This window comes from Terrapene carolina, unplaced genomic scaffold (assembly GCF_002925995.2).
Source record: "Terrapene carolina triunguis isolate 2854851 unplaced genomic scaffold, T_m_triunguis-2.0 Scaffold310, whole genome shotgun sequence".
NCBI classification, from domain to species: domain Eukaryota; kingdom Metazoa; phylum Chordata; order Testudines; family Emydidae; genus Terrapene; species Terrapene triunguis.
Window position 1 is genome coordinate 1,397,316 of NW_020664661.1, and position 23,509 is coordinate 1,420,824.

Below are 23,509 nucleotides of genomic sequence, written 5' to 3' on the forward strand. Positions count from 1 at the left end.
AGCCGTGTCGCTCGGGTGAGGGGACTTGGGGAGAGGGATTCCCCCCACACTCACCGGCAGCGGCACGGGAAGCACAGCAGCCCGGCCCCAACCCGCTCTACTCCACCAGCTCCCAGCCGCAGCGCTCCGCTTCTTGCCGCCGGTGAGGGCCGGGGGCGGTCCTTTCCCCAACCCAAGCGACATGGCTGGGGCTGGGGCCGCATCTATCCACTTCCCGCCGCTGGTGAGTGCAGGGGGCGATCCTTTCCCCGCACTCACCGGCGGCGGGAAGCGGAGCGCCGCGGCTGGGAGCTGGCGGAGTAGAGCGGGCTGGGGCCGGGTTGCTCTGCTTCCTGCCGCTGCCGGTGAGTGCAGGGTCACTGGGGGAAGAGGTGGAATGGGGGTGGAGCAGGGGGGGAAGGGTAAGAGGCAGGGCAGAGGGAGTTGTCCGGGTCCCCACACCCCCCTAGGGACGGCCCTGCCCCTTGCACTGGGGCCCGGCCGAGGGATAGGGCTGGTCGCCAGGACTGGTGCTGCCACGTATGCAGCACACAGCTGCCTAGGGCACCATGAAATTTGGGGCAATTTAGTGCCCCAAATTTCATGGTGCCCAATGCATCTGCGTATGCTGCGTATGCCTAAGGATGGCCCTGTTCAAGGCATTTCAGCATTGCAGCGCTGAGCATCACTGCGCCTGATTGAAGAGACTAAGGCTCATTTTCAAAAGGCCAAAATTCCACTGACAGTCAATGGCCACACAGCAACTCCCAGTAAACTTCAGTAAATAACTTGTACCAGGACCAAAGGAGTAATTCAGCCCTTCAATTTATTGTCAAATCATCATCCACTGCAATAAGGAACCAAAATCAACACAAAAATAAATTGCGGTTTGTGTGTGTATATAACTAAAAATGGCAACAGCAACAAAAATAAACCTTTAAATGAGCTGGTTATATACAGTCAAGATCATCATGTTACTTTGTTGGCTAGATTAATTAGGTGTGATCCAGTCCTAGCAATAGGTCTAAACATTGCTGCAGATAACAAGAATGCAACTCAAAAGCAGAACATCAAAAACCATAAATAAGATAAGGATTGAAGTTACCCCCACTCCTGCACAAAAATATAATGGTGCTTTGTGTTGTATTTGTATCGGGTTTAGAATGGATATTTTGTGCTAAAACTCTTCATGTGAACTTACATAGAATTCCTTCATTTAAATAAAAATGAGAAAAAAAAAACCTTTCATAACTGCCTTTTTTCCCCCTTTCATTCAATTTGTTTAAATTATTTTTTTCTATACAAGGTAAGTACATTGTACAAAGTTAAATATACATATTTACAATCATACTTCCAAAGCACTTTGAGTCTTCTCTTCCGTTGATCTCAGCGAAAGATAAGTGTTTTTAAACCCAGGAGTATGGCTAATTTATCAAAATGTATTGCAAGTCATGCTAACAGTTAGTTAGTTGCAGTTACTGTTAATCAGTTTGTATAAAAGCATCGGCATAAAAATTGGCATTTTCTATTATTAAATATGGCGGATGCCAAAATAGCAATCTTAACTTTTGCTATTTGTACTGGAAATGTAGGAAGCAATCTGATGCAACTGGTTTTATCTATACTTTTTTCTTTTTGAAACAGAATTTCTATCAAAAAGAGCATTTATTTTTGATTTACAAGCAAGTTTGTGGGCAAGCCGTGTTTTTTCAAAAAAGTACAAATATATGCAGCTGGTAATAGCTGTATAAACACAGCTTTACAAATTGGTTTGCCTTGCTAGTTTCATTAGGAGACAGCCTAATCAAGAACCACCACCACCAAAAAAAAAGCAAGCTCAGTAATATTTTGCTAGCATCTATCCGAATCTCTATGATAGAATACCAGGAAAAGATAAAGTCTTTATTGCAAAGAGTATACTTCAAAATGTGTGCTGTCGTTCAGCACAACATTTAGGGGGGAAACAGCCATGGGATTTGCAAACAGGATCTGTGCCCCCTAAATTTTCCATTATTTTTGTTCCATTTTTGTAAAATTTGGGTTGATTCCTCGTGGAAACTGTGACCCTGTTAATTTCTATGCACACAATACGCTCACCCATATACACACACACACAGAAAAACCTGCAGGGGTGGATATTATGAAGCAGAATATTACCAAAGTTGAGGGGTTTTTTTTGGCTGATTGCTCTGGATTAAACTGTCAGTTCAAAGCCTCTCCCCATATGATAGAGTGCTACCTAGTCTAATCACATAAACCGTTCTCTGCCAGCCATGTACGCTAAGGTGCACATCACGAAGAAATAATTGAGAATGAAAGTGGGAGGCAGAGTGAAAATTACCTTGCAGATGGGGGTAATCTCAGAGAAGGCCTCCCTCAGTTATAGAGAGGGAGCAGCTGCAGAGCTGCATGTTGCCTCAATGCATTACAGTTCCCACTGCTTTTTCTCTCACACAAGCAAAACCTATCACACACTCTATTCTGCTGCTTCCCCCAACTCTGTCTCAGAGGTAAGTACTCAATGAAAAGCATGAAAACTAAGCTCTGAGCTCAGAACTCAGAGCTACAAAGGCAGCATTGTAAACTAGAAACTTTGTCTCTTTCCTTCAGCAAACAAGAACAGTAAGCCCAGCATCACCCAGATCCAGGCCTGCACATTCAACCCAGAATTGTACCACATAACCACATCCCCATTCCACTTCTCATCTCTCATTTATTACATTAATAAATTCTCTGATTTCAAAGGTCTTTGCTACTTAAATGTTGTCCGGTAAACAATACTAATCAGCGTTGCAGGTGCATGATTGTTTTAGAGGTACAGCAGTTTCACATAGTTGCCTGGGAAAGTGCCAAACTGTCTTGTTCTCCGAGATGTACCTGTTGGGAAAGAAAATAAGAATGCAATTGAATAAGATGGAGCTACAGGGGAAGGTGACTGGGATTTGAAAGAGAAAGAGCAGCCTGCTTTGTTTGTAAGCCAGGCTGGGTATAAATCATTGTTCTTGGCAACGCAAGAGAAGAGGGGTCCTGGTCAAAAATTCTGTTGTTCCTAAATAGAATTAACTGAAATAACTGTCACTAACTGCACTCATTTTGTTTTTTAATTTTAATACAGCAATTGTTAGTGCTGGATTGACAGGGCTGTAGTCTAGGGGCCAGACTGTAATCTTTGCTACATCCATTTAAATCAGCTGAAATCAATGGAGTGATTTGCCCAGGTGCGATGGAGAGCACAATCTGGGCCTGTGTCCTCAGAATACAATCAGGCCAGGCTTCCATGTGCTTTGAACCCACAGATGGGCCTGACGTCCAAAGAGCTCATCTCCCATTGCATTGCTTACGGCCAGACTTACAAAAGAACTCAGCACCCAGCGTACTTAGCTCTTTGGAAAATCTGGTCTGGGCAGCATACACACAGGTTTCATAGTGTGCCTCAGCCCTGCTCTGGAGGGAAGCCCTGCTAGGAAAGAGATGGGCCCTCAAGCCTCTCAGGGTATGTCTACACTTGGAGCTGTGGGTGTGAGGAGGAGGAGACATAACCATGGCTAGCTCTCGTCGAGATAGCATGCTAAAACAGAGCACAGCTGCGGCAGCACGAGCGGCTGTCCTGAGTGTGTCTCCATCAGGGGTGCTAGGAAAATACTCAGCTGCTAGTCCCTCCCCCCACTCACACTGCTGCGCTGCACTCCATTTCTAGCACGCTAGCTCAGTGAGAGCTTGGCAGGTATGTATCCTCGAACTGCCAATCACGCCCCAGCTTGACGCGTGCACATACCCGTGGTCTGTGACCCATTCAGCTCTTGGCATCTCTGCTAAGGCTGCTACCAGGCATGCCAGCTACCATCCCTTTTGGAAATGTGCAGTGCATTGGTGTATTCCTTTTTTCTGCTTAAATGAGAGTAGCTACTCCCCTACTCATCTACCAAACCCTTTCCTTCAAATCCTTCTTTAAAATCCGTTTCTCCCAGCAATCCCCCCTCATTAACGCTCCCTTCCTGCTCAGCCCTTCCCCTGGGACTTGGCTTGTTCAGAGCAAGCTCCCTGAGCCAGGGAAAGTGTGTATGAAGTGCAGTGCAGCCCTGCAGCACTGTATCAGTGCGGCAGAACAATTAGAGATGGCTGATTTTCTTCCTTCGAGACTTTTCTTTGATGAAAAATGGCCCTTTTAGGAAACTTAATTTTGCAAAAAGTTTTTTTTTTTTTTTTAAACATTTTCTGCTTTCTTTAAAAAAAAATAGAAATTTCAAATTTTGGAAATTTGATTTTCTGGATTGTAGGGTTATTATTTTATTTATTTATTTTATGTTTATCTCCCCTCAACATATTTCTTTTTCACACACACACACCCCTTCCCCAGTTTTCCTTTCGTCGTCTCTGCAACATGTCAAAGCTTCCTCAACATTGGAAAAATTCCAGAGTGGCTAAAGAAAAACTGACATTCTGTAATTATTATACCTTTCCAAAACTGGGGAAATTTTGAAAAGTTACAGAGTAGCAAGAGGAAAAATGAGAAAATTAAAAAGTTGGTGGGAAAAACCCATCTGCCTGGATATCATTCTTGTATTGTTCTCAGTGGAAAAAATATGGGAAGAGAGGAAATTAAAAATGTTTCAAAAATATTTCATGAAAATTTTTGGGAAAACCCCCCAAAACATTGTTCCATTTTGAAGCAATTTCCAAATTTTGAAATTTTCCACAATTTATTCCCCATTTTTGATTACCTGTAATAATAATATTAGTACTAAACATATGATGCACTCACCCACAAACCAGCCATCATCGCATTTCTCCATGACATCTACAATATCTCCGTCTCTTAGCTCCAGCTCATCGTCGTTCTGGGGAATATAGCTGTACAGGGCTTGGTAGCTAAGTCTAAAGCCGAGGGAGGGAGAGAGATGTTACAAATTATACAGTGAACTCTGCTGACATCCAATCACATCCAATCATCCAATACACACTACAGTTTGAAAAGCTACCACGTCTATTGTATGTCCTATTATGGAGTCCAAAACCAACTGTAAACAATCTGTGCTGCTAAAGCAGAGCTAGGCATTGTCACACGAACACAGGAGCAATAGTACAGCTGCACTGCAAGGAGCATCCCAGAGAAGGAACTGGGATTAGGAAGCCACAACTTCCTCTTTGTTCCACCCTTACTCCCAGGGAGTACTGCTGGTAGAACCAAGACTCCACCATTCCCCACCTCCTCCTAAGTCTGGGTACATCCACTTCTGCCCTGGGCAGAACGGGTGTTCATTTGCTTGCTTAGGCCTCTAGTCATATTTCATTGCACACTGAGTGTCCTGGCGCCTGACTGAAATGCCTTTGAGACAGGTTCGCTTTGTACACTGCAACTGTTTGAAGGAGAGGAGTATAGACAGGAGAAATCAGGGACCAAATTCTGCTGAGATACACACATGCGACTCCACTGCAACCAAGATGGAGCCTGCGGGTTTGGAGATGAAGCTGACCCAAGCCTCTGGCTCTCAGCAGCCCCTGGAGCTTTGGGTGAAGTTTGGCTCCAGTTCCCAACCTTGCGGCTCAGCCCTATCTCTCCTTGGGAGTGAAATCAGTGCTGGCGAAAGGTGCCAAACATCCAGCCCTGGAGACTCTAGTCCTCAAGTTCTCCAGAGACTAGGCTAGTGGGAAGCACAAGCTCCGTTGATGCTGCCCCACCAATGGACTTCAATCACAAATGTTTATCAAGGAGTTAGAAAGCAGTTTTGGCTGAGAGTTTCAAAGCCATCTAGGGGATTTAGACACACAGTTCCCATTAATGTTAATGGAAGTTATGTGTTTAAATGCCCTAGGTCAGAGGTTCTCAACCAGGGGTACGTGTACCTCTAGGGGTACGCAGAAGTCTTCCGGGGGTACTCCACTCATCTAAAACAGTGTTTCTCAACCTGGGGGTGGCAGCCCCCAGAGGGTTGCCAACTTTGGTTGGATGAATTCCTGGAGATTTCATCTCATGACATTAATCTTTTATTAAAGATTAATCTTTAATTCCTGGAGACTCCAGGACAATCCTGGAGGGTTGGCAACCCTAGTCCCCAGGGTGGTCATGGGATGGGTTTAGGGGGATCACAAGTGCAGGGCTGGCATTAGGGGGTGGCAAGTAGGGCAACTGCTTGGGGCCCCGCACCACAGGGGGCCCTGCAAAGCTAAGTTACATGCTTCAGCCCCACCACCTGGGGCTCAGGCTTCAGCCAAGGCTCGCAAGTGAAAAACAAGCTCAAGTATCACACTGAAATGTAAGTACAATATTTATATTCCAATCGATTTATTTTATAATTGTATGGTAAAAATGGGAAAGTCAGCAATGTTTCGGTACTAGTGTGCTGTGACACTTTCGTGGTTTTATATCTGATTTTGTAAGCATGTAGTTTTTAAATGAGGTGAAATTTGGGGTATGTAAGACAAATCAGCCTCCTGAAAGGGGAACAGTCGTCTGGAAAGGTTGACAACTACTGCCCTAGGCAGCTCTGGCAATCTCAGCATTAGTTGCTAAGCCCAGTCAGTCCTTGGTTTCTCTGTGGACACTGCCAACAAAGGGCCTATTGAGGCCAATGTAAAAGTGGCTATATTGTGCTGTGAACAACTAGCCACCTAGGAGCTACTGTGAACCCACCAACTCATTTCCTATGAGCCAGATGGTAGGCACCAATATGGGCTGCATTTGAACCAGAGACCTTGAGGAGAAAGTAGCAGGTTACAGAGTCTAATTCCCTGCACTAGAAGTCCCACCAGGAAATGATACTTTCTATGCATTTAGCACCAAATTGTCCACTCTAATTAACCATGTCCCACCCACCATCTGCCTTGTGTCACACTTCTCTTGCCCTCATCCCTCTTTATCTGTGCAACATCTATCTTAGGGGCTGATCCTGCAGTGACTCATTGCTGGGCTTGCTGTCATGCGTCCTACACCCTGTAGGAAGTATATGCAGGAGTGTGACTCTTAATTGTGAGATCTCTCGAGCAGCAGCTGGGAACCTGATTCAGATCCTGTGTATGTATGATAAACTGAACATTTACCCTGTGCTAATTTCCATTATGCTTTGAAGGACTGTATTACTTTACAAGCTTCCTCAAGCACTTCTTTCTGTCTCCATTCATTGGCATGATGGGCCCGATTCTCGCTGCTTTGCTCCTTGGGTAGTTTTTTACCCCTGTGCAAAGCACTACCCACTCAGGATGCTCGTGCTCCCACTTCTACACAGGTGAAAATGACTTCTCAAGGCAGTGAAGAATCAGGCCCTCTGGCCAAAAACTTGGGACACAAGTTTTTCCCTCCATCTGTGTGTAAGAAACAAGGATTCAAGCTGCAGAAAGAGAAGATGTAGTACTGTCCACCCCAAGCATTCAAGAACCTTGAATCAGGGCACCCCAGTCATGTACGAGCAGCGCATTGTGCCAGGTGCTATACAAACACGGGGTCCTGTTTTCAGGCTTTTCGCTGCAATGACGAGGGCTAGAAACTTCCTTCCTTATTTTTTTAATGAAAGCTGACACTCTTGCATAATCACATGCCTCCAGGGCCTGGAGCTTTACGGGAAGTACCAAATAATGTCACACTTAACAGCACATGACAGATGCAAACCCAGGCCCCTGGGAGAGAGGGCAACCAGAGCCACTTACATGTCTCCTGGTGTTTGACTCCTGTCAGGGCTGGCTCCTTGTTGATGTGCTTGAGGTTGCTGAGAAATGATTAGAGATGGTTTATTGTCATTAGAGGCCACCGTGTGGCGAGAGTCAAGAGGTTGAGAAATAGCACTGCAGTAATGAACAGACTTTTCTGCAATGTTTATGATCTCATTGCAAACTGCTTCCTGCGTGGTAGGCAGCATTGACATCCACGGAACACCCATAAAACAGTCAACAAGGAATGGGGGGGAAAGGGAAAAATAGACAGGAAGAGATGGGACATTCCAGATGCAGCACATAAGTCCAGTCAAACAAAAGAGTTGTAGATCCAGGTAAATATCCAGGTAGTGGAGTGCAGAAGGGATCCAGGTGTAAGCATGGAAAAACAGGCAATACAGAAGAATTTGGTACTTAGTTTGAAGATTTGTTTAAAAAAAACACAGAAGCATAAGTGGTTGCAGTTAGTCAGCAGTGGCACCATTACAATCGCTACAGTTGGAATATGAGAACGCACACTCCAGTCATGCACTACTCATTTAACTCTAATCCAATACAGACAATGCAATTATACGAATTCCATGTTGACTCTGGTAGCTTTTCTAGATGCTAAATTCTATTTCTCCATTACAAATACAATGATATCTAGATTTTTTTGTGACTAAGAAAGCAGCTGGCAACTTTAAATTCTATGAAGGCGTTACTGTCTGTGTTAAGAGACGCTACGACTGTGCATCTGATTGAAACAGTGGCCTTACCACATAGCTCTTTTCAGACTCTGTGAGATCTGGTCCTGCTCTCAGTGAATGGTGAGAAGGCTGTGTGATCACCAAGCAAATTATAAGGAAGACATTTTAGCAGAAGTTACATTGGTCAGAATTAAAATTAAAAAATGACGCACAGAAAACCAAACAAAACACAAAACCACCCACCGCCACTTGATTCAGACAATAGGATTTTTAAAACAGAGGACATTGGAGAGTACAGCAATGCAATTGCATTGCAGCAGCATGTGTGCTGCAAAGGGTAATACAATGGCAAAAAAATTAAAGGGTTAGCATAGGCAACTAGAGGAGGAGATGAAAAGATGAGACACAGCTAGAGACACAGATGGCAAACAGCATTGCATTGAATTCCTGTAGGGGAAAAAGACATGGACAGAAGCACAAGTGTCAGACTGTCAGACCTTTAGGCCAAAGACCCTAATGAAAAAGGCCATTGCCATTATCTCTGAAAAGGCCCTTGGAGACATTTAGGATCAGGAAAAATGACAGCTCAGCTGCCTCCTAAAGAGTGGGCCAGATCCTCAGCTGGTGTAAATGGATGCAGCTCAGCTGAAGTCACTCCAAGTGCATCGCTGTCATAGGCATGGGAACTAGGAGTGCGGGGGGTGCTGCAGCACCCCCAGTTTTTGTGTAGGGTCCTGCCCACCACCCTGCGCCCAGGGTCCTGGTGCTGCTGGCCCCGCACCTGGGATCTTGACTCCCGGCTGCAGGACCTGCGCCCAGAGCTCTGTTCTTGGCCCTTTGCCTGGGGGCTCAGCTCCTGGCTGCTGCTGGCCCTGCACCCAGGGCTCTGTTCATGGCCCGCCACCTGGAAGCACACAAGGTCCCCACAGCCGCCAGCCCCACACTGGAGGCTCTGCTCCTGGCCTCGCATGCGAGATCCCAGCCTTGGCCCCCTTACCCCTGTCTGCATCCCCCGACCCAGAGCCATGGCCCTGCTCCTGGCCCCAGCTCTGGGGTGTGGGGGAGGGCACGGACAGGAGTAAGGGGGGAGGGGAGGTAAAAAGTTTGGCATGAGGGCCACTGGCTTTCAGCACCCCCACTGTAAAAAATGTTCCAGCACCACTGGCCGCTGTCACTGCATGGGAGCTACACTGATTGACACTAGGTGAGGGTCTGAGCCGTCACATGAATTCTAAGAATGCAGCAGCCTTTCAGAGGGACCAGTGCTTCTGAACAGAGATGGGCCTGGACCCAACCCCAACATCTAAACACGTCCAAGCTTTAGAGCCATTGTGAACACTGCCAGCTAGGTGCATCTTTTCTTCAGCATTGCTCCTTCTCCACCTCCCCCGCACCACCTCTCCATTGGAGAGCCATTCCCATGCCCTAGGTTACTTTCAAGAAAAAGCAGTTTGTTTGGAGAGTCTCAAGGTACAAACAACTGGATGGAACATGAAAAAAATTCCACTACAAATATTTGCATTTACATTGCAATCTTGCATTTTTTACACATTCAAAACTCCTAAGAAAAGCAGTGGACATACTGCCTGTGCAAGGAGTGCAGGACTCGCCCTCTCTAGGGCTATTATTCTAGTCTGCAATACAGATGGGTTGCCTAGGGTAAGTTATGTTGCCTCTAGCTGTGAGCTTTCAGTAAAATGTTAGACCCAAATCTTTTTCCAGAGGGTCCATTTCACTCTTTCCCCGTATTTTTTGTTCATTTCCGTGCACCCTCTGCACTGCTGAGTTCTCCAAAGGCCTTGGTGTGCTGGCAGCTCAGGAGAAAGGCTGCTCATGGCATTTCCAGACAGAGTGAAGGGAGGAAATCAAGAACTTAATGGATGGCAGGAGATTTTCAGCTTGAGTTTGGATACTCAAGAGACTCAGCTAGTTCAGAGGAGCATAGCGGGGCTAAATTCAGCCATGCGGTAGCTCCCTTGAAGTTTCTGTGAACATGAGTTCCAATCTTCTGGAGGTTCCCCCACTGCTACATCAAAGACTAAAGTATCCTCTCCCAGTTCCTTCATCTTAAAGTCCCTGACCAGTACGCCCACCCAACCGCAATGCAGCCAGAAATCTCCTCTAGTCAATCTGGCTCTCTGGGGATTAGTAATTACTCCTGAATCATTTTGCTCAGAAACTATTTGTTCTGACTTTGTATAGAAAATAGAAAGTAATTGGGATGGGCTTACCACAATGGAATTAGAGCTCATGGAATTTATTGGGTAGTCTGAAATTGTTACAGGACTTTTGGAAGTCATTCCTACATGGCCACCGTCAGTCCTGAAAGGCTAATAGGATGATTACAAAGTCAAAATCAGTATTTTGCAAAGGAACTCGATATAATACATCAAAGGCAAAGAAATCACAGTTAACTGAGGAGGGAAAAGCTGATTTTCATGGCTATGGTACACAGCATCTACACATAAGAATTATGGTTTGATTCAGGAAAACTCAGGCTGTCCCATCTGTGACACTGTGCAGTCTATATGGTTTTATAAAAATTTAATAAGTGAATATAATGTAACTGAAATGTGCGTCATGCCAAAGGTCTCTTGTAAGGTATCACTGCAAGGCTTCTGATCTACCGAGTGTGATCATCCTATTTGTATAAATGTACCACTCTTGTATCTGAAACTAAAAATATAAAATATAACTCTGAGGGCCTATTGTAATTATGTAAAGTGTGGGCCATTAATGGTGATTTGGAATCTTGATAACCAGGACCATTGTCTGCAGATGGCTGTGTTTTACCTGTGAGTCTTCCTGTATACGTGTGTGCTGGCAAGTGGGTAATGAAGTCTTGCAGTGACATGTGATCATGTCACCTGAACTGGAATCCATCTTTAACCTGGTGCTTTTCCAGTGAAGGGGGGGTGGAAACCCAGAGAGAGACAAAGGATTCCCGCCTTATGCAAAAGATATATAAAAGGGTGGAACAGAACAAAGAGGGAGAGAAGAGCCATCATGAAGAATCCCCTAGCTACCACCTAAGCTGGAACAAGAGCTGTACCAGGAGAAAGAATTGTGCCCAGGCCTGGAAGGTGTCCAGTCTGAGGAAAAAACTTACTGAAGCTTCTCTGAGGATGAGATTATCTATATTCAGTTTGATTAGACATAGATTTGCGCATTTTGTTTTGTTTTGCTTGGTGACTTGCTTTGTTCTGTCTGTTACTACTTGGAACCACTTAAATCCTACTTTTTGTATTTAATAAAATCACTTTTTACTCATTAATTAACTCAGAGTATGTATTAATACCTGGGGGAGCAAACAACTGTGCATATCTCTCTATCATTGTTATAGAGGGCGAACAATTTATGAGTTTACCCTGTACAAGCTTTATACAGGGTAAAACGGATGTATTTGGGTTTAGACCCCATTGGGAGTTGGGCATCTCAGTGCTAAAGACAAGCACACTTCTGTGAGCTGTTTTCAGGTAAACCTGCAGTTTTGGGGTAAGTAATTCAGACCCTGGGTCTTTGTTGGAGCAGACGGGAGTGTCTGGCTCAGCAAGATAGGGTGCTGGAGTCCTGAGCTGGCAGGGAAAACAGGAGCAGAGGTAGTCTTGGCACATCAGTTGGCAGCTCCCAGGGGGGTTTCTGTGATCCAACCCATTACACCATCCTAATACATTCCTTGCTGGAAATGCCCCTTAAGACCATAAGATAGTAAGGCCCATGTAAATGGGCACACTTCCTATGGACTCACAGGGAGCTGCACTGACGCATATATATATAGATAGATAGATAGATAGATAGATAGTGTAAACATCTGGCTCGTCTCCCACCATGCACTTTCAGTATCTACTCATTCATCCCTCCATAGCAAAGGCCTGGTGAAATTAGTGGGCATCTGTTCCTTGACTTCAATAGGACTTGGGCCAAAAGTGGAGGTGATAAGCTGGACCTAACTCAGGATTTGCCCAGCGTGGCCCATAGGGGTGCAGCTGGGAATAATGTGATGAGGAGGAGAAAAGGGAAATGTGGGCTGAACTGCAGGGAGAACCACTGGATTGTGGGATAATCTCCTAATGGTAGGAATGGAAACCCCAATCCTCTGGGATAGTAAAACCAGATAGGCACAAGCCTGGGCAATATAGGGTAAGGAACCATCCCCAGCTGGCAGGCAGTGTGGGAGGGAAGAGAACGAGGTGACCTATGAGGTAGAGATTCCAAGGCCAGAAGGGACCCTTGTGACCATCTCGTCTGGACCCCCTGAGTAACACAGGCCAGAGAACTGCTGCACATAATACCTACAACAGAGCTCTTAGAAAAACATCCAATCTTGAGTTAAAAATGGTCAGTGATGGAAAATCCACCATGATCCTTGGGAAATTGTTCCAATGGTTAATTACCCTCACTATTAACAATTTACACTTTATTTCCAATCTGAATTTGTCTAGCTTCAACTTCCAGACATTGGATTGTGTTAGACCTTTCTCTGCTAGATGGAAAATTCCATTATTAAATATTTGTTCCCCATGTAGATATTTATAGACTGTAATCTAGCCATTCCTTAACCTCCTCTGTGTTAAGGTAAATAAATTGAGCTCCCTGAGACTATCATTACAAGACATATTTTCTAATCCTTTAATCATTCTCGTGGCTCTTCTCTGAAACCTCTCCAATTCATCAACATCCTTCTTGAATTGTGGGCACCAGATCTTTTCATCTCTACTTTCCGGAGGGGCGGGGGGAGAAGGGGAATATATATATGATCACATTGCTTCTCCAACAAATGACCCTGCCAGCGTGGTTTTGTATTCAAATGGTCAACATTTTTTAAAAAGAAAAAAAGATTTTGTAGAACAAAAATATCAATAAATTGGGGATGGGGGGGGCAGCGTTTAAATATAGCATGTACATATGGGTAGAGGGGCTTTCACTGGCACATTCAAATGTTGTAATTGCCCTCTAAATGAACAGACACACATACTCAGAGGGCAGGCTGAGGTATTTGATCATATAATGCATAAATTTAAAGCTGTAAAACAGAGGGATCCCCTGGAGAAATTAATCCTCCACCGGTGTTTAATTAAACATAAAGCTCTATAAGTAACATACCGTACAAAACCCATCAAAGCCACAGATTTACAATAATGCTCAGTGCTAAATCCTCACCTTAGCAAATCACTTAAACATATGCTTAATTTCCATTGACTTCAATGGCGCTAAGGTGCTTTGCTGAAGAGAGAGAAACTTAAGCACATGCTTAACATAAAGTTAAGTTATACGACCATTAACTATTTAGTCATATGGCCATAGCCTGCCTTGTTCCCCATGTCACAGACATGCGTAATGACACAGCTTTGTAATGATACCAGAATAAATCTGCACAATTTAATAGTCCAGGCACCCACTGAGATAGGGTTTTCCTGTTAGAAAAAAGATCATGAGTGGGATTTTCCAAAGTGCTCAACACTGGCCTACCTCTTTTCTCATTGTCTTTTTATGGGGAGGATGTTTACCCATCATCCTGAAAAGTATAATGCATGGACTGAAGGTGGCCCAGTGGGCTAAACACTGTTATGTGGCCACCTTACTTTCCCATCCACACATTCATGTCCCTTAGTCTGCACATTCCCTTGCATGACTGATGGACAGATTTTATTTTACAATTGTTATTAGTCCCTTATAGTGGGCTTGGAAATATTAGACCCGGGACTGATTGAGGAATGTAGTTTTATGATTGAGCCTTGGGGGCACTCCCAGATAATTAATACATATGAATAATATGGATATGATGTATATATTTGTAGTGTATATGGGTATATATGTATGTAAGGTAAGTGGGGAAGTGGGATATCAGGAGGAAATACAAGGAGGAGGGTACAACAGGGGAGGCCTCCTGATTCATACTGAGAGAGGGCAATCAGCTAGTTATCTTAGGTGCCTGTACACGAATACAAGAAGCCTGGGAAACAAACAGGAAGAATTGGAAGTCCTGGCACAGTCAAGGAACTATGACGTGATTGGAATAACAGAGACTTGATGGGGTAACTCACATGACTGGAGCACTGTCATAAACTGTTCAGGAAGGACAGGCGAGGGAGATAAGGTGGAGGAGTTGCACTGTATGTAAGAGAGCGGTATGATTGCTCAGAGATCCAGTATGAAACTGGAGAAAAGCCTGTTGAGAGTCTTTGGGTTAAGTTTAGAGGCGAGAGCAACAAGGGTGATGTCGTAGTGGGCATCTGCAATAGACCACCAGACCACGAGGATGAGGTAGACAAGGCTTTCTTCGGACAATAACAGAAGTTTCCAGATCACAGGTCCTGGTTCTCATGGAGGACTTCAATCACCCTGACATTTGCTGGGAGAGCAATACAGCAGTGCACAGACAATCCAGGAAGTTTTTGGAGAGCGTTGGGGACAACTTCCTGGTGCAAGTGCTGGAGGAACCAACTATGGGCCATGTTCCTCTTGACCTGCTGTTCACAAACAGGGAAGACTTGGTAGGGGAAGTAGAAGCGGGTGGCAACCTGGGCAGCAGTGACTATGAGATGGTCGAGTTCAGGATCCTGACAAAAGGAAGAAAGGAGAGCAGCAGAATATGGACCCTGGACTTCAGAAAAGCAGACTTTGACTCCCTCAGGGATGGGCAGGATGGGAGGCTAATATGAGGGGGAAAGGAGTGCAGGAGAACTGGCAGTATTTTAAAGAAGCCTTATTGAGGGTGCAGAAACAAACCATCCCGATGTGCAGAAAGAATAGCAAATATGGCAGGTGACCAGCTTGGCTTAACAGAGAAATCTTCGGTGAGCTTAAACACAAAAAGGAAGCTTACAAGAAGTGGAAACTTGGACAGATGACTAGGGAGGAGTATAAAAATATTGCTCGAGCATACAGGGATGTAATCAGGAAGGCCAAAGCATAATTGTTTGCAGCTAGCAAGGGATGTGAAGGGTAACAAGAAGGGTTTCTACAGGTATGTTAGCAACAATGAGGTGCAGGGAAAGTGAGGGACCCTTACTGAATGGGGGAGGCAACCTAATGACAGATGATGTGGAAAAATCTGAAGTACTCAATGCTTTTTTTGCCTTGGTCTTCACAGACAAGGTCAGCTTCCAGTCTCAAACTGCTGCACTGGGCAGCACAGTATTGGGAGGAGGTGAGCAACCCTCAGTGGTGAAAGAACCGTTTAAGGACTAATTAGAAAAGCTGGACATGCACAAGTCCATGGGGCCGGATGCAATGCAGCCGAGGGTGCTGAGGGAGTTTGCTGATGTGATTGCAGAGCAATTGGCCATTATCTTGGAAAACTCGTGGCGAGCAGGGGAGGTCCCGGACGATTGGAAAAAGGCAAATATAGTGCCCATCTTTAAAAAAGAGAAGAACAACAATTGGGGGAAATACAGACCGGTGAGCCTCACCTCAGTTCCCGGAAAAATCATGGAACAGGTCCTAAAGGAATCCATTTTGAAGCACTTGGAGGAAGGTGATCAGGAACAGTCAACATGGATTCACCAAGGGCAAGTCATGCCTGACCAACCTGATTGCCTTCTATGATGAGATAACTGGCTCTGTGGATGTGGGGAAAGCGGTGGACGTGATATATCTTGACTTTAGCAAAGCTTTTGACACAGTCTCCCATAGTATTCTTGCCAGCAAGTTAAAAAAGTATGGATTGGATGAATGGACTATAAGGTGGATAGAAAGCTGGCTAGATCATCGGGCTCAACTGGTAGTGATCAACGGCTCGATGTCTAGTTGGCTGCCAGTATCAAGCGGAGTGCCTCAGAGCTCAGTCCTGGGGCCGGTTTTGTTCAACATCTTCATTAATGATCTGGATGATGGGATGGATTGCACCCTCAGCAAGTTTGCGGATGACACTAAGCTGTGGGGAGAGGTAGATACACTGGAGGGTAGAGATAGGGTCCAGAGTGACTTAGACAAACTGGAGGATTGGGCCAAAAGAAATCTGATGAGGTTCAACAAGGACAAGTGCAGAGACCACGATTTGAGGACTTCAATAACTCAGGCATAGGTTAGGGATTTGTTACAGGAGTGGGTGGGTGAGATTCTGTGACCTGCGTTGTGAAGGAGGTCAGACTAGATGATCATAATGGTCCCTTCTGACCTTAAAGTCTATGAGTCTATGAGAATCCAATGCACTGCTACAGGCTGGGTACCGACTGGCTAAGCGGCAGTTCTGTAGAAAAGGACCTGGGGATTACAGTGGACAAGAAGCTGGATATGAGTCAACAGTGTGCCCTTGTTGCCAAGAAGGCTAACAGTATATTGGGCTGTATTAGTAGGAGTATTGCCAGGAGATCGAGGGAAGTGATTATTCCCCTCTATTCAGCACTGATGAGGCTGCATCTGGAGTATTTTGTCCAGTTTTGGGTCCCCCACTACAGAAAGGATGTGGACAAACTGGAGAGAGTGCAGCGGAGGGCAATGAAAAGATTAGGGGGCTGGGGCACATGACTTATGAAGAGAGGCTGAGGGAACTGGGTTTATTTAGTCTGCAGAAGAGAAGAGTGAGGGGGGATTTGATAGCAGCCTTCAACTACCTGAAGGGGGGTTCCAAAGAGGATGGAGCTAGGCTGTTCTCAGTGGTGGCAGATGACAGAGCAAGGAGCAATGGTCTCACGTTGAAGTGGGGGAGGTCTAGACTGGATATTAGGAAACACTATTTCACTAGGAGGGCGGGGAAGCACTGGAATGGGTTACCTAGGGAGGTGGTGGAATCTCCATCCTTAGAGGTTTTTAAGGCCTGGCTTGACAAAGCCCTGGCTGGGATGATTTAGTTGGGGTTGCTCCTGCTTTGAGCAGGGGGTTGGACTAGATGACCTCCTGACCACCACCAGCAACACACTGGTGACCCAAGACCGCTGATCTGATAAGTAAGCGAGCTGTCCTCTGTAGGAATCACGATCTAACATGCACCAGCTAGGGAACCCCCTTAGCCCCTCCCTGCAAATCCCCACATAGCGTAATAAAGTATGGATGTGCAATAAGGGTAACCTATAACATGAATAAACAGTACTGCGCAGGGCTGGGGCGGCACACCGAGGGAAACACACACACGCAGGGGATTGTAATTTTATGTAGAATTTGGCCCATTTTAATGTATTGAGTTAGTACTAGAGATAGGAGTGAATCAGAACCCCAGTCCAAACAGCCCCACGTGTGAGAGGGTCTGATATCTGGAACAAAACTTGGCTTTGAATTTCACAATTAGAGCTGCTCTCTAGAATGAGCTCAATTGGGATTGCAAACTGAAAAACACCCACAAACACTGAGGATGAGCAGTGTCGAAACTGAGGTCCAAACCTGGATCTGAATTCTGTAGCTCAGTTTAACTTCTGCTAAGAGCTTGTCTATATGAGGAAATATACCATCATTACTATTGGTGTAACTCCCACTTGTGGACACTGATCAAGAACAACAGTGGTCTTTTTTCAGTTTTGCTTATGTCACTTTTATAATTATACCAGCATAGGAACGCTGGAATATTTCCCCACGTGGACAAGACTTAGTGCTTTTAGCATTAAGTTAAAAATAATAGAAGGCCAGATTTGGAAACTGGCCCATGAGTTGGTGCCTACAATTCTGCTCATGCAAACAGTGTCTCCACAAGCCATTCAGGGATATCTATGGGATATCTATTTGTACATACAAATGTGCTAACTGCACCCTAAATAACTGCCTACAAACTCAGAGGGCAGGTTGAGGCCTCTCATAATTTAATGCATAATTTTAACTTGATCCTCACAATGCTGTAGTTGTCATGGCATATGGAATAAAAATGTTGGCCTGATAAGCCCCCGAAAAGGACATCAAAGTCATATTATCAGCAGGGCACAAAATCATGAATAAAACAGCATCAGTTCAGCGTTTAGTCTAAAAGTGCATCTTTAAGATTATCATTTTGTGATCACGTCCTGTTCTCTCTCTTTCTCTCGCATACTAATGTGCAAACACACACACACACACACACACAGCTGTCCCTTGGGTATGGTGAATTGGGGCACCCGTCCCAGACCCCGCGCTTTGTGGGGGCCCACAGGTGGGGAGGTGAAGCGGAAGGTGAGCAGGCGAGCAGAGTGAGGAGGCGAATGGGGAGGCAAGCGGGGGCGGGGGAGGCGAGCGGGGAGGAGCCCCCCTACCAGAACCACCCCCCTTCCCCCAGCGCCTCCTGCCCACTGGCAGGTCCCGCCAATCAGCGCCTCCCCCTCCTTCCCAGCGCCTACCAAGGATCAACTGTTTCTCAGCATCAGGAGGTGCTGCGGGGGAGGAGCAAGGGTGCAGCGCGCTCGGGGGACAGGGCAGAACTGGGAGGGGAAGAAGAGGTGAGGAGGGAAGAAGCAGGGTGGGGCTGGGACCTTGGGGGAAGGGGTGCAGTGGGGGCAGGGCTTGGGCGGAGCCAGGGGGAGCACCCCTCAGCAGATAGGCGCTGAGTTTCTAATGTCCCAGGTCCCGCACCCCCCTAGGGACAGCCCTGCACTCACACACAGCTCCCAGTAGGGATGAGTGAATTAAATGCTAGGAGAAAACAAATCCACAAGTAAATTGCAAATTTTGATTTTTTAAAATCTGAACTAGAAACAAACCCACCCTTGGGGTCAGGTACTTGAAATCTCAACCAAATGGTAAATTCTGGGGCATGGGACTGGGAAGGTGGCTGTTCAATGAACATTTGCCCATTCAAAGCCCTTGTCCCCAGGGGAAATGGGGACAGAGGTGAGCGAAGGGCAAATTGCAGGCTTAACTCCATACTTCACCCTGAGAGAGCAGCTGATGATCAGGGAAATGACTAAAAATGGCAACAGGGGTCCAGATTCATCCTCCATCCACGAATTCCGGATCAAATTTGCACACTTGACTGGTGAAAACAACCAGCACCCCACACTAGCCTTTGCAAAGTGTGTGCTTTCTCCTTCATATATTGCCAGCCAGTGGAACTGAGCTGGAAGTATACTGATGTGTAAACAGACTAGAATACCTCTTACTCCTTTCGGGGGAATAGAGAGGAGGGGGTATCAGCTGTTCAGTGCTGACACTGTTTATGTTACAACAGTATTAACACTGGCTCCTTTGGTAGTGTTTGTAGGGAATTTGGGTGTTAGTGGGTTCCACAGAACCAGCTGAAACACCAGGCTGGACATTAGCAGCTATGCCAGAAACACTCTCCCCTCAACACAAAGCAATCAAGCCAATAATCACAGAATTAGCCACCCACTGTCCTACAGAGGTGAGTCAGATCCAAAACTCTGGATGCAAACATGTACAAACCCCATGCCCCTAACTTTGGGCCACTTGAAATCTGATCCTGAAATTTACAAGGGCCCCCTACCTTCCCAATGTGCTGAGCCAGAACTCCAGGTCCTAACAGGTCCTAACACCTTTAGGTGTTCCCATTCCAGATTTGAACGCTGCAGCCTGAGCCCATCTTTACTGGCCCATACCAGAAAAAGGTGGTTAGTAACTTTTGGAAGCAAATAAAAAACAACCTCTGCAAAACCATCTTCTTGATACATTACATCCCTCTTACTTAGACACGGATTAAAATTTACTGGGGTCCTGGGCACACAGAACATTTTAGCCCCCCACACTGAGCCACATGGCCCCACCCCCTGCTCCTCCTCTTCCCCCCCAAGGCCCTGGCCAGGCCGGAAGTGGGAGCCAGACTTAGTAATAGCTTCCCAGGGAGCCCGGGCCACCTACCCTGGGTGGCGCACCCTGGGGAGCAGGGACATGGACTGGGGTTACTCTTGGGCAGGCTGGCCCCCTGCCCAGGGCAGGTAGAGGGTCTGGGGCTCCCCACAGCGCACAGGCGCCAGCTTCTTCCAGCCTCTGGGGGTGCTCCACCCCAGGCCCCACCCTCTTCCCCCAAGCCCCCACCCCCGCCTCTTCCTGCCCCTGCTCCACCGCCGCCCCGCTTCTTCCCCCCCAGTTCCACCCCCTTCCCAAGTGCTCCCCGTCCCCGCTCCTCCCTCTCCCCATAGCGCCTCCTGCATGCTGCGGAACAGCTGATTGCTGCGGGTGGGAGGCACTGGGAGGGAGTGGGGGCTGGCTGGTGGTGGTTGCAAAGCACCCACTAATTTTTTTCCCTCCAGCTGGAGCACTCATGGAGTCGGCGCCTATGCCACAGTGACCCGGGCTCCCTGGGCAGCTCTTAAGTGATCCACAATCTCAGCATCTCTCCTTCTCTGGCTCTGGAGGGGTTTAATGCTGTGTTTCCCTTGCTTAAATCAAGATCAAGGCTTCATGTCATGAGACGACACAGACATCACAAACACAGAATAAACAATGGCCCCTACTCCAAAGAGCTCCAAACATTCTTAAAAGCCAACACAAGTGAATGTGATGGATGCTAGGAGGGTAGTGAGAGGGACTCTTGTAGTTACCGAGCCTAACAGGTGGGTCCCAAATCAGGTATGTTTTTAAAAATAGCTTTGTTACAGTTCCCCATCAAACCAGATCCCCTGGACTCCCTCAAGGCCCCACCCCAGGAACAAGTGACCCTGGGCTTGCTGCCCATTATTTTTAGAGTGTTTTATTTATTTTCCTCTTCTGTACAGACTCTCTTCACTAGGGTCCCTTAACCAACATCATTAGTTCCTATATCTTCAGCCCTCTCAAACCGTGGGCCAGTCCCTCAGGGTGTGTACTCCCCATCTCTTTGCTGCTATGCAGGGCCCAGGATGGGTTCATGAGGCATAGGGAGTCCACTGATCAGTTACAGAATGCCTGCTTTGATGTCCCCACCTGTGAGGGTGCCAGGGGGGCCTGCCTGTTATCTAACTCCCTACTTAGGCTGCCTGTCACCAGGGACTTCCTTATTGCTATTGAGCGTATGTGGAAGGTGCTCAGATACCGCAGTGATGGACAGCAGGACAAACCCCTAAGCTAGCAAGCTAGACAACTCCCCCACCCAGGAGTCAATCTCCCAGCCCTACAAAAGCACTCCCAGAGTCGGGAAATGCTGAAACCCGAGGGGCTCCTCACACTAAAACAAACCTCCATGTAGAGCTGCTGAGAGGGAATATGGAGCTACCGGGGCCATGGTCCCAAAAGCCTGGCATCGCAGAAAGGAGGGGACAGATGTCAGCTCCATTACCAGTTGCAGTTAGCAGCAAGAAGTACCTCTAGCAGAACAGCCCCTTTGCGCTGCACAGAATGCCCCTCACAGGTAACAGTCAGAGCTGCTGCCTCGCAGGAAAACAAAGCCTCCTGTGAGCCCCATAGACTCAGCCCAGTGATGGGAGAGGGAACCAGAAGCTAGTCCGGCTCACACATCACCAGCAGGCCAAGTGCTTTTGGTTACACATGGGCAATCTAATGAAGGCAATGGGGTTAGGACTGTGTGGGGCTCACCTGGGGGCAGGACCCGAAGGTGATAGGGAACAGGGAGATGTGGCTGCATATGGGTCACCTGAGGGTGTGACCTGAAGGTGACAGGACAGTTGGGGTGGAGACTACACAGAGGTCAGGATGTGGCCTATCGAATCATTCCTGCTGGTGATGCTACGAGGCTGGGAAAACCTTAGCATGACTCCCAGCTCCTGGGGAGTTTGAGGCATTTGTGTCACTGAGACGATGAGTGAGTACATGACGCTGTGAGGTGGGTTTGACAGACACACACCAGAACAGAGCTGTGCAGTGAGTCACCGTTTGCCGGTGCTGTCATGGGGAGCTGCAAGGTCCTGCTCAGCGGGGGCACCGGGAGGGAGCTTCAGCCCCTGACAGAGAATACCGAGCAGGGAAGAAGCAAGGAAAGCCCTTGCAAAGGCTCCTCCCAGCCCAGATGCTGCTTGTCCTCATCCCCTGCATGAGCACCTTGTGCCCAGATGAGGTGCCAGTGCCAGGGCATGGCTGAGCACTGCCACAAAGAGGCAGACTGTGGTTGCTGATGGAGATCACAGCTTCCAGCAAACCCAGGGTAGCAAGTTTGGGGTCTGGGGACCTGCGGGGGGAATCTGAGACCCAAGTCTCCAGGAGAACAATGGGGAGAGCCCGGGGGATGGGAGGAAGTCTGGGGCGAGGGGAGGAGACTCAGTAGGGGGGAGCAGGGGAAGAGGGCTCCATGTGGGGGAGTATAGGAGGGGGGAATTTGGGCACCCTATCTACCACAACTGGCCAGGGGTGGAGCCTCAGGGGGGAGAGGAGGAGCCGGGGGCAGGGCCAGAGTTCCGGCACTCCTGAGGGGGCCCATAAATTGGCTGGGGTTCCTGGGCAAGGGCCCCGTTGGCCCATGCGGTAAACCACCACTGCTCTTACTAATTAGGCTACTGATCCCTCCAGGGACTGACCACAGCAATTCCAACTGAAGTTCACCATAGGGGAGGGATAGCTCAGTGGTTTGAGCATTGGCCTGCTAAACCCAGGGTTGTGAGTTCAATCCTTGAGGAGGCCACTTAGGGATCTGAGGCAAAAATCAGTACTTGGTCCTGCTAGTGAAGGCAGGGGGCTGGACTTGATGACCTTTCAAGGTCCCTTCCAGTTCTCGGAGATAGGATATCTCCATAAATTTAATTTAAATAGCTACAGGCACTCAGGATCTGACAGGATCAAATATGTCTTAAGCTAACACTTCGGAGGAATTTAGGGCCAGATCCTCATCTGGTGTAAGTCATCTTAGTTCCATTGACTTCAACAAAGCTACACTGACATACAGCCACTGAAGATTTCACCCACGCCGCTTAATCCATCATTTCCACGGCATCTGGAACTAACTTTAAATGACCCTTTAACAGGCTCACCATATTAAAGTCAGCAGAGGTACTTCACCTGTGAAATCAACATATGGACAAGCAACCACATAACAAACTAATGATAATAGCATGGAAACAGCTCCAAGCCATAGAATAATTATCAGCAACAATGGTTACCTGGGGCATTCTGACCCTGCATGTAAGTCTAGGAGGTGGTTGTATTGTGACAGCAGAGGAAGAAAGTGCAGAGGAAGAGAGAAGAGCAGATGAAGAGAATGAAGTGTCTGCAGTCTTTTAAAGGAAAGAAAAGTTGGTCAGCTAAATGCATGATTTCTTATCAGAATCACTGTTATCGTCTTTTGTGATAAGAGCATCCTTTATATATACACACACACTTAAATTTGGTGCACACATTTGGTGCAAACGTAACTCCATGCAAGAGACAACACACCTTCCTAGCTTATCCTTCTTTGCTTACAACTCGATTGCATTTTA

General features: G+C 46.9%; 1 protein-coding gene across 9 annotated transcripts in view; it reads right to left on the reverse strand.

The window, feature by feature from the left end:
* Nucleotides 1-788: 788 nt before the first annotated feature.
* Nucleotides 789-23,509, reverse strand: part of LOC112119842 (sorbin and SH3 domain-containing protein 1) — an 84,467-nt gene continuing 61,746 nt past the window's right edge. For 3 of the 9 annotated variants that reach the window (XM_026657775.1, XM_026657777.1, XM_026657774.1), the window contains 6 exons: nt 23,192-23,305; nt 10,544-10,642; nt 8,382-8,441; nt 7,621-7,811; nt 4,742-4,854; nt 789-2,856 (listed from right to left, as the gene is read on the reverse strand). In XM_026657775.1, the coding sequence (XP_026513560.1) occupies nt 2,789-2,856; nt 4,742-4,854; nt 7,621-7,811; nt 8,382-8,441; nt 10,544-10,642; nt 23,192-23,305 (645 nt within the window). In that variant the 3' untranslated portion in view covers nt 789-2,788. The remainder of the gene's footprint in view (nt 2,857-4,741; nt 4,855-7,620; nt 7,812-8,381; nt 8,442-10,543; nt 10,643-23,191; nt 23,306-23,509) is intronic. The other 6 variants (XM_026657781.1, XM_026657780.1, XM_026657776.1 and 3 more) reach the window with 5 other exon arrangements.